General features: G+C 44.7%; 1 protein-coding gene across 1 annotated transcript; it reads left to right on the top strand.

Moving 5' to 3' along the window:
- The first annotated feature begins 131 nt into the window (after positions 1 to 131).
- On the top strand, positions 132 to 11429 carry emilin2b (elastin microfibril interfacer 2b). Its single transcript, XM_041961612.1, has 9 exons — positions 132 to 462; positions 645 to 770; positions 1690 to 1871; positions 2018 to 3799; positions 8839 to 9048; positions 9132 to 9188; positions 9271 to 9321; positions 9397 to 9513; positions 10549 to 11429. Exons 1-9 carry the CDS (start codon positions 329 to 331, stop codon positions 10878 to 10880), a joined length of 2991 nt encoding a protein of 996 aa, XP_041817546.1. The 5' UTR covers positions 132 to 328; the 3' UTR covers positions 10881 to 11429.
- The last annotated feature ends 36 nt before the right edge of the window (positions 11430 to 11465 follow it).

Genomic DNA, 11465 nt, shown 5'->3' with positions numbered 1-11465 from the left:
AAATGTAGGCCTCCGGAAATTATGAAGACGGATGACATTGTGTTTTTGGGTGCCGAAGAAAGTTGTATCTGGACTTTGGTGTGTGTGTGTGAGAGAGAGAGAGAGAGAGAGAGATAGAGAGAGAGAGACGGAAAAAAGGCATCTGTCAGTATTGGAGGGGGTCCCGAAACGTCACATCCAATCTTCCATCTGGAAAGAGCCCGTTTCGGTTTGCGCACCACAGAGAGGGAACAACGCGCGGTGCCTTGACTGATCACTGGACCGCAGACCTTCACCACTGTGTGCAATCTGAAAACGGATACAGCAGGATTTCAAAAATACTTTAACCATGAAACGCGGAGTATGCGGACTGCCACTTGTACACATTTTAATAACTTTTCCTCTCATCAGTGGATCGCCTTTCCAATATAACATGTTCCAGGGCAACGCATATTCTGGCACCGACACGCGTCAGAGAAATAAGTGAGTAATGGCGTTTACATCATGTTTGCATTTGATTGTTTTGATGTCTGACTTAAGCGTCGCACTTGTCCTCCTCTGTGCGTAAATTGAAACCTTCGGTCACTTGTGGAAAAGTAATCCACGCGATGAATCCGCACCGCAGCTTTCAGCATCAGGAGTGATTTACCGGTGATTTTCTGCAGAAACTGGTGCGCCTACGTTGTGCACAAGAACGTGAGCTGTGCCGTCGTGGGAGGCACGGAGAGCTTCGTGCAGCCGGAGGTTTTACCGTGTCCACCGGAGCTGCCAAACTGTGCGCAACAAGTGATGTAAGTTCCCAGAAGTCCGTAACACCGGATGGAGGGCGGATGTTATTTTGTTAGTATTTTTTAACAATATGAGGCAATACTTCTGCTGTATTCGCATAGTGTGCATTGATGCACTGCAAAAAATACTCTATAAGCATATCTTTGGAATGGTGAATCTGAGGTAGTGAGATTATGACGGAGCTGTTGTTTATTTGACTGTATAAGTCCTTTTGTGCATCAAGTTCATTTAACATTCCCCTGTGTTTTAGTATATATTATTTACTGCTGAGTTGTCATACTATACTTTAATACTATAATTTGTGTTACAGCAGTTTTTCTTTAAGGCCAAAACTAACAAAGCTTTTAGTATGTAAACCGCACATTGTTTCGTGTGTATTAGATACATTTGGTGCTCATTCTCTTTAAATCATAGAAAGGAGATTTATTCTTAGAAGAGTCTTAAAAGCATGACTTAGAAAGCAAAAGGCCTTTTTAATCAGGCATCTGTGTTGAATCTTATGAATGGCAAACATGGACAGACATTACTCCCTTTGTTTGGCATTAGTGTTCATTGAGCAACAAACACATTTGACATGTAGTTAATCATGGGGTGGCAGGACCATGTGGGCCAGCAGGGTCCTCATGAGTGGATGCGGTGGAAAGTCTGAAGCCCCTTCCTGCCAGCTGCGTGATACATTAATTACAAATGTGACTGGTGTTTATCTAGTCTTAGCTGTCAACAAACAGATTTTATTGTCAAAGTTTACATTGTATTCCAGAGAGTCAGAGTTGCACAAAGTCTTATATTGAGCGTCTAAGGAGCAGAGTAATTATTTCTCTTGTTGCCTATTACCACACCACAGCCCATACTCCCCTGGAAAACATCTGTGAATTTTTAGAAAACAGAATGTATTCATGTTTATGTGTTAATTGCTCCCAGATATCGGACACACTTTAGGCCCATGTATAAGATTGCATACAAGACTGTGACAGAGCTGGAGTGGAGGTGCTGCCCAGGGTACCAGGGCCATGACTGCAGGGAGGTGAAAGACATGAAGCTACTTCAAGTAGAGCGTCTGCCTTCTGCACCCTCTGCCTCTGGACATGTTCCAGTCCAACAAGGTGAAAGAGCTGATAATAATCAAGAAAATCAACATGAAAATATGTGGAACGAAACTGAATAAGTATGTAACTGCTGGAAAAATGTCAGAATAAAAGCATCCATATTCCTGTTTCCCACTCTGTCTCTCTCTCTGTTCTTGGTATAGCTCCAGGACAGCGAACAGACCGCCAGAGGAACCATCCATGGGGAGGGGAAGGGCAGTTTGGAGGTCAGACAGGTCATAGGCCACTAGGGGGTCAGGGAAGACACCAAAATGCACAACACCTGGAGGAGGAGGTGCAGCAACTGTCACAGATGGTCCTCGACATGCAGGCGAGAATGACAGACATGTCTTCCAATCTGAGGCTGGATTTTCAGGAGGACGCCAGTAAAATGCTGGTTATGCTGCTGAATAACATCAGACAACCTGCAAGTGTGAGGGGCGCTGAGACCGAAACCATTCAGGTGCAGGACTTCTCCTTTGAGCGTGATACAACACAGATGGATGAGGTCATGAACAAGATCAGCCGGATAGCAGACGATCTGGAGTCCAAGAGCAATACCCTGGATGACCTGCAGGGCCGTGTCAACCTTCATGATGGACAGATTCACCTGTTAATGGATACTGCCCAGAAACAGCTGTCAACACTCCCTCCTGCCCCCACAGCCAGTGACACAGACCTGCGTGGCTACCTGGACGAGAAGATCCGCGCTCTGAGAGAGGAGCTAATGAATGGCATGGAAATCAAACTGGCAGACTTGAAGAACTCATGCGATTATAAGATCCTGTCAGTTCAAGACCAGTGTGAGGGACAAGAAGCTAACTACTTCAGCCTGGCCGAGCTCATGGACTCTAAGGAAACTGACCTTCGTAACGAGATCCAGGACCTTAAGAACAAGATGATTAATCCAGGAAAGCAAGACCTGCGGGTATCTGACTCTGTTCTGGCTCGTGTGGAGAACCTTGAGATCCGTCTGAACTCCTCTGAGAAGACTATAGCAGCCCACTGCTGCTCTGTGGAGGACAAGCTGAAGACTGAACGGTCAGAGGCCATCAAAGACCTGAGGGAGACTCTGGAGGACAAGCTGGCCTCCGTAGAAGACAGACTCACCACATTGCTGGTAGATACAAGCACAAACTCCCCATCTGGTGGTCAACCAGAGAGTCGGGACTCTCTGCAGAGGGACATTAAGTCTCTAAAGGGCTCTGTTCAAACTCTAGAAAATCGATTCAATGTCTTGGACCAGCTGTGCTCAAAGGAGTACAAGGCTAGTACTACTGCTGTAGAGAACATTCAACAAGACTGCAGAACGGCTCTAGATGCTATGGAGACTAGACTAAAAGCCCAGATAAATGGCCTGGGAGCCATGGAGGGCCAACTCCTCAGCCACAACACTAGCATTGAGAACTTACATGGCGAGTTGAGCTATTTGAATGGTCGTGTAGGCAGGTTGGAGAACTCGTTATCAGATGTAGTCCACCAGCAGTCTCAGACCTTGCAGGGTCTCAACTCTACCTGGGGTCAAGTTAAAACAGGGGCTGAGCAGGAGGCCAAGGACCTTTTGGAGCTCCACAGGACTCAGCATCATGAGCTGAGGACCCGGCTAGACGAGCTAGGAAGGGAGGTGAAGGCAGAGGCGGACCACTGCCGGCAACAGACGGAAGATGTCACAAAGGAGATTGCCCACATGGACAGCCGCGTCGTTAGCGTGGAGAATTTATGCGGCAAGCTGGACCCCATCTCTGGTACCCTCCAGAGGATTAAAGAGGGCCTAAATAATCACGTCACCAGGTTGTGGACTTGTGTCAACCAGCTGAATGGTACAGTTACAGCTCAAGCCCAAGATATTGGAGGACTGAGGGAAACTTGCCAGAACATCCAGAACCTCATCTCTAATGTAGCCGGAGACCTCCAGGAGCGAACGAACATCAATCCTGAGAAGACGGGTAAGCTGCAGGTTCAGTGACACAAACGTAAACTCACTCTTTATTGCCTTGAAGTGGGAACTTCCTGCAATGCAGCCATTTAAAGTGACAGTGTGCAACCTTTGAAAGAATTAATGATAATAATCCTTTTCTTACTATTTAAAAGTTCCCTCAGCAGTTAGACACACTCTTGCTCAAGTCAGTACACTTGAGGATTTTGCCACTAAAGCCTGAGTTGGTCTGTTATGACCACTGGCTAATGTAAGCTAATGTTATAATGTACAATGGACATTACTGTATCATAGTGTTGCAATGGTATCATAGTATGAAGTACAATAACTGCTCAGAATTTGACCACTAATACAGTAGCATGCATTTTCGTACTGTGAAACCAGCAACCCTACTGAGTCAGTCCACTCTATGACTAATCTACATGTTCCATTATCATGGGAATGTAACCAGTGCTCAGCAAAAGTTACCCAGTCTCATTTTAAACCACTTTATTCCCACTTTCTAAACTTGATTTATTTTTTGAGAGGGTTCGATGGCAGAGGCTTGAGATAACAATCAAATAGCTGTAATATTTCCCAACCTTTTAGGTCATTGCTTGGACTTGAGTCCATTTGTGCATCACAGGCTGACTGCACTATTGGAGAGGCTACAGTATTAGAGCGTTTGAGTGTGTGAGTGAGAGCAAGTTGGATTTCCATTAAACCATGTTCTCAGTTAAAGGCGGCGGTTGATTGAAGACACATGCTTGTTTTAATAGACCCCACTTGTGTTGAGCAATGCCTTGGCACAATGAAATATTGCTCGCTTTGCTTTTTTCTGCATCTAAGTTTGCAGTATGTTTGTGTTTGTCCATAAAGTCTACACATGCATGTGTGTTCCTTCAGGTGTAAAACCAGGTTTAATATCAGGTGGATCTTTGTCATTAATGCCGGATATTATTGTAAGACTTGGCTTTTTTGTTGTAAGCATATTTGAAAGTATATATTTTCATATCAGTGCATATGTTGCATACTTCTTGTATGAGTCTGCTCATTAATGGCGGCTTTGAGACCGAGCTGGACTTCTGACTCTCACAGTTGTAAATGTGAACTAGAAGCATGCCCATGATGTTTACGAGCCAAGTCTCTTCCTCTGCGACCTGCTAGTTTTCACTCACTGGTTTATGGAGCAGGTGATGCAGCATATGATCCAGTCCAGAATCTTCTGGGAGGGGAGCTGGGCGTAAAATAGTCCTGGTTCTTGTTCTGGCTCCAGACCAGAGGCTTTGCATGAAGAAATGTTTCAATTTTTCACATCTGAATCATCTCTGCAGCTCTGACATGCCGATTTTCTCATTTTTGCCAAATATTGAATCAGAGATCACTGGGGCATGTTGTCATAATCTAACATTTAATTCATCATTCTGTCATTGGGACGTTTTGCAAGCGGGAGCACAGTTATTCATGCTTTCCACTCATGCTCAGTGATGTTAGCAGGGACCATTATGACCACTCGTTCTGTTTGTCTTTACCCTGCCAGCTGCCTCATCCTATTGTCTCCCTCCCTGCTTATCTGAAGAGGCTGGAAAATGCTGCTTCGAGTGCATGACAGAGAGATGTCCTCACAGCTTATCAGTGACCCACTCATGGGCATCTTTATTTCAGAGCCAAGAGCCTCGGTGTGTTAAGATTAGGTGCTACTGGATCGACATTTATATCACTGCTTTCCCTCGCAGCCCCTTCTGTGCTTTTCCTCTTCCCGTCTTTGCAGTTTGAACTTCCACGGCTGAGTTCCTTTTCTGGTAAAATAAACAGTGTGAACGCTCAAAGCTGCACCGGGGTCTCAAGGGCCATTTGTCAAGGTGTTTACCATGATGTCATACCGGCTGTAAACCTTAAATGAGAGGGTCAGGAAAGGGAAGAAGAGAGATGCAGCATGTCATTCTTAAAGTGATTTTGTTGCTCTCTGTGCGTACTAATCACGGCGTTCTCGCTTTGATTCATTACGGCTTGTTGGCGCAAACATGAAAGACATACATAAGCCCCTGAGACTTTGTTTGAAAACTAATTTCTTCATTCAGACGTGGGCCTCGTATTTCCTGTGAACGTACATTACAGCTATGAGTGCTCAGAGTTGAGAAAACACTGAGCATTAAAGTCAGTTCTTGACGTTGGAGAAAGTAGAAATTGGTACGACTTTCATACAAGGCGCCAAGATGGCAGATAGAAAGCCTTTAAGATTAAGAGAGCTACATGTTCTAAAGTAATTTATGCAATTTAATAGGTGTACTCATTGCACTTGAATAACTGTAATTGTTGCATTAGTATAAATGTGAGTGTTCATGAAAAGAGCCACAAGCCAACTAAAAGCTTTATTAATAGTAAATCAACCATTACTGTATAGATCAGTTTTAACCCATTAATAAGAACAACTTTTGGGTTGCCAGGTTATAAAAAATCTTTCTAGCTGGCGTTAATTTTTATTGGGTAAGAATGCAGCTGTTGTGGATAAGTCATTACATTTTATAAAGTTATAAATCTTAATAAGTTGTTAATAAAATGATCTTTGTCCAGATACTCAAGGTAAGTAAACTAAAGAGCTATCGCAAGAAGATAAATCAAATGTTCTGCTTGAGGAGGAGAAACACCAAATGAAAAAGGGATATTTCAGAACCTGGCAACCCAAAAATCCTCTGTATTAATGGCTTATAACTGACTTATGAAGCATTATTAGAGGATTATTTCTTAATTATGAATAAAGCCATTAGTACACTTATTAAAACAGTGACTTATTAGAAAGTTGTGTGAAAGAAATCTTAACATAAGATCCATTTAATAGCTTTTTCACAGAGCCTTCAGCACCAGCTGTTTTTGGAGCTTTCGACAACATCTCGCAGTCTACACTGAACAAACATGCATCCGCTGATGACGACTCTCAGTGTGCATATATAAGATGTATATGTTTCCTAATCCCTTTACTTGCCTTGAAGCACATCCTTCTCGTTTTGTTTGACAAGGTGGCCTCGACAGACTTAAAACAGCATCGCAGAGCTCTATTATGGGCACTTTCTTTGATAAGAAAGCCTGTTTTCCTGCTTCTCTCAAGGCGAAGTGGTGAAGCTGGTGGGTCAATGACCTGCGAGAGATAAGGCGACTTGTAAGGTGACACGCTCTGGTCAGCGGTCAAACGTGATAACCCCATGAACCTAAAAACAAGATGGGACCTGACGGAAAACCCTTGAGATTTATAAAGCCTGCAGCGTTCGGCTGCTCATTTTATACCCCTGACAAAGAAGGTGTTACATTAGCTGACCTAAGGAATTCAGCAATCTCCCTTTTATCTTCTGAGCTATAAATTCTGCTGGATTTATTGATTCCTACTGTAAATCACAGTCTTAAGAGGCCGCTTTGTTGTGGCGAACAGTGACTCACAAAGTCAACACGCACCAAATTGCTGTGCAGTCATTATTATGTGGTGTGTAATGTGGAAAGTGGCCATTCTTGTGACACAAGGGGCCGTTGTATCCTGGAACTGGAGGGGGAGGAGAGGCTTTCCCATGCTGCTTTGGTGGAAGGATGCAAATTTTAGGCCGCCAGCAGATCCAGCTGCATTTATTTACAGCTCACCTCTTTCATCCTGACAAACACTCTCACATGTACATACAGTACATCCTGCGTTGGCCTCTTTTATGCTCCTGGCAGAGACTCACTGGAGCACATGCCTCGCTTTATATGAGCAGCGACTACCCGACGCAGAGCAGGCAAACACATGCACATGTGGGCAGACTTCACCCCCTGTGCTGCTTTACGGTCACACACCAGTTCCCCTCCACATGTTGTGTTTCACAGGCAGACTTTTCTGACCTCTGCGCCAAATTACCCTTTTCCCCGGGGTGAGGGGACAAGCTGTCTGGTGATTGAACATGTGGCCGTGCCGTGGTATGCTGCTGGTATTCCTTTTATGAGCTGGTTTTCCTTTTGGGACGGCAGAGTTGGGGCCTGTCGTCTGGTTGCAGGCATTGTAACGGCGAATTTGTGCCCCCAGCCGGGAGGTCTGATTTGTTGATAAACTGCAGTTCATCTCAGCGGTGGTTCCTCAGGAATGCAGCAATACATGTAGTTCAAAGCTGATCGCCATATAATGGGAGATGGGCCAGTCAGTCTCATGTTCTCTGTTTATGTCCTTAATAACAGGCTCAGATGAGCGCTCGCTGTTTCATGAGTGTCAACGGTAGCTCTGCCGTAAACAAAAGCACAATTACACCTTCCATGATCTGAAGATTAAAGTGGAACAAGTGGGAATACAACATAAGCTGCATGTTTTTCCTATGAGGTTTGGCATCATTTGTTGGTGCAAGCAACATTTCAGAAGTTTGACACATGTTAAGACTGCAGTATTGGATGTCATCAAATTACCTCACGGATTATCTGACAGTGTCATTCAAATTAAATAAGAGAAGCCTTCCAGTCAGTACTCCTACTGTGAAACCTGTCATTTTAATTTCTGTTGAGACTGTGTCAGAGAGCTATCAATTTAATTTAAACTCACACCTCGCGGTTTGCAGTAGAGTAGTGTTGGAGGTGTGGTGGGCTGGTATGACAGTGTATTGTTAAATGACAGTAAAGAGACTTTTGTTGCACTGCACTCGTGGTTGGAAAGACAAATAAAAACGAGCGAATGTGCAAATGGAAACCACAAGATAAACTTGCCCAAATCCTGCAGTATTTGGACATGAAACACATAAATCTCTCCTGTTATGCTGTTCATCCTCATATTTCAGATGAGACTGACATGGTTGCTCAGCGAGTGTTGCCTGTTTTTCCTCTTTGTCAAAAATCTGCCCATCTTGTACCGGTCAGTCAGTCTGTCTGAGTAATCCTGATCGCCTTGCAAGCATCAGAGCACACTTGTTAGCACACTGTTCCTTCATGAATATGATTGTTTTAACTTGACGCCCTCTTCACATTTTCTGCCCTGAACCTGCCCCCAGTTACAGAACCAGGGCGCTGCACCCGGCTGTAGTGAGCAGTGTCAGCCCCGGTGCTCACCACCTTCTCTGTCTCTGTCAGGTGTTCATGTTGCTGCAAGGGATGGCGGACTTCCTCAGGGTTCACGTAAGAGTGTCACGGTGCCAGTCGGTCCCTTGGACGCCTCCTTCCCGCAGCCACCTGTGATGGAGACCGGCGAGGCGGGACCCCCCGGCAGGATGACCTCGTCCAAGCTGCCCAAGGGGGCCGACGGCAGCATGATGCCCGTTCAGGGTTTTGCTGGAGCTCCAGGTGAGACGCACCTGCATGTATATTCACTCTGCGTGTTTCCCAGCATTGTTTCATGTGTCTCGGCATTTTGTTTTATTTCATAGCAACCCCTCACGTCAAATCCGCTGACTCGCTACAGCCCAGCACGCCACTCATCCCAGGTAAATACTCCTCTAATGTTTTTGTGCTGCGTCACACCTGAGCCCGTCAGGAGGGGATGAATATTTTTCTTTTGCTCAGCAGATGTGAACCTGCCCCACAGACTGCCACCACACAAACCTGCCCCGGCCTCAGGTCAGAGTGTCTCCATGATACAGGTTCCTGCCTCTGTTGTCTGTCAGCGTGTGACGCTTCCTGTCCTGTGTTCAGGTGAGATGGTGTCGTTCACAGCCGGTCTGACTCTTCCGCCGCTCCAGGGAGAGATCGGAATCATTCGATTCAACAAGGTGCTGGTCAACGATGGAGGACACTACGATGCTGATACAGGTGAGTATTATTCAGCTTCCGCTGTTGTGAATTCAATTTGATTGATTAATCTGTTGATTTTGATAGCTTAAATATGATGTATGTATGATGACGACAGCAAAAAAATGTTTGAGATATTCCTTCACAAATCGCTTAAACAATTTACTATCAAAATTGTATTGAATAAATTTTCTGTTGTTGCAGCATTGAATTTAAATTCAACCAAAAGGGGACAAAAAACTACACCAGAACTTGTACAAACAATTTGATATGTCCATATGAGAACCAACGTCGCTCCAGGACTCTCATTGTAACTGGCCAATCACGTTCTTGCGATGTCAAAGCTTTTGAGGTTATCATTGTAAAAGGGTGTATTACAGGCATCTCAAACCGGTTCCATAAAGGGCCGCGTGGCTGCAAGTTTTCATTCCAACCAAGGAGGAACACACCTGGCTGGAATCAATTAATCAGCTGATCTCAGTCTTCAGCTGATAACTAAGTGATCCCTTGATGTTGATTGGTTGGCCTGATGTGCTCCTCCTGGGTTGGAATGAAAACCTGCAGCCACGTGGCCCTTTATGGAACCGGTTTGAGATGCCTGGTCTATTATAACCCAAACCACGACCTTTAACTTAATGTCAACAAACTGCAACAGAAAAAGGAAAATTTAAGAGAAGAAACTCAGTGAAGAAACTCAAGTGAACTAAGTCTAAAAATAATATTAATATAGAGATATGAGAGTCCTGGGCTGATGACAGCAGATATTATTATCATTGTCACCATCTTAGTCTAGCGTGTTAGCATACTAATATTTGCAAATTAGCATTAAATTTATCACCAAATATCACGGCAGTGCATCCCACATTTTAATAAAAGACAAAAGCTGTCAACCTCATGGTGGCGCCAGAGGAAAAGTCAGGGGATCAATAAAAAAAGAGGCATTCATCCTCTGGGGATCATGAATGTTCGTACAATCTATCAGATAGTTCAGTTGGACCAGAGCGGTGGTTCTTTAGTAAGAATGGGTGTATTAAGAGCCTCTTTCTGTGTCCTCAGGTATCTTCACAGCTCCCACAGATGGACGCTACCTGCTGACCGCTGTGCTCACAGCCCAGCGAGGTGAGAGGGTGGAGGCCGTCCTCTCCGTGTCCAACCGCAGCATCCAGAGGCTGGACTCCACAGGCTTCTTGTCAGGAGCGGCAGAGCCATCGTCACATGATCGATGTAACTGCAGCAGCTCCACCTCTCTGAGCCTGGTTCTGCCACTGAGGAGAGGAGATCGAGCAGGACTGGTCATGACCGCTGGGAAGCTCGCCATCTCCGCCTCCTCTGAGGTCCTGTCATCTTTCAGCGCCGTGCTTCTTTACCCCAGCCCATCAAAACGGTAGCCCTGCCCCTTTTAAAGACACCTTCAAGCAGCCGTAAGTGGGGTACGTTGTACATTACAGAGGATCCATTAAGGCTAATAGTGATGATCTATTTACCAGGAGAAACAGAAGCAAGCAACAAAAAGAGGAAAAACGGTCTCCAAACAATACATCAGATTAGTTCTACCCTGAGTACTAATATGTTTACACCGCAGTTATTTTATATTTTTTATTGTGAAGTTTTGTTTATGATGTAGATCTTACAAATACACATATTGCTTGAAGATTTAATTGTTGTCCACTACAGTATGGTTGTATGAGGTACTTATCTATAGTCAGTGTATTACCTACAGTAGATGATGGTCAGCACACCCTCAGTTCAAAGCAGGAGTACAGGTGTAGGAGGCTCAGCAATGTACTGCTGTAGAAGGGGGTCAGCAGCAAACTGTGTTTTAGCCACATAAAATTACTCGTACCAGTTTAAATTTATACTGCAAGAATGTTTTCACTGCTTTAATTTGCAGTGAAAACATTCAGTTGTGCCCCTTCCAACTGGAAACTGAAGCTTTTATATCCATCTATGCGCTCTTCAAAGCCACCAGGCTC

The sequence above is a fragment of the Chelmon rostratus genome, chromosome 20, assembly GCF_017976325.1.
Source record: "Chelmon rostratus isolate fCheRos1 chromosome 20, fCheRos1.pri, whole genome shotgun sequence".
In the NCBI taxonomy this organism is placed as follows: domain Eukaryota; kingdom Metazoa; phylum Chordata; class Actinopteri; order Chaetodontiformes; family Chaetodontidae; genus Chelmon; species Chelmon rostratus.
Note: the sequence above shows the minus strand (reverse complement) of the source record. Positions and strands in the feature narration are given on the sequence as shown.

Bases quoted from the DNA above. Each gene is read 5' to 3' on its own strand.
- emilin2b (XM_041961612.1), top strand. From the start codon at position 329: ATGAAACGCGGAGTATGCGGACTGCCACTTGTACACATTTTAATAACT. The intron at 9,189-9,270 runs GTAAATACTCCT...TTTGCTCAGCAG, and splicing joins CAGCACGCCACTCATCCCAG to ATGTGAACCTGCCCCACAGA. The intron at 9,322-9,396 runs GTCAGAGTGTCT...TCCTGTGTTCAG, and splicing joins CAAACCTGCCCCGGCCTCAG to GTGAGATGGTGTCGTTCACA.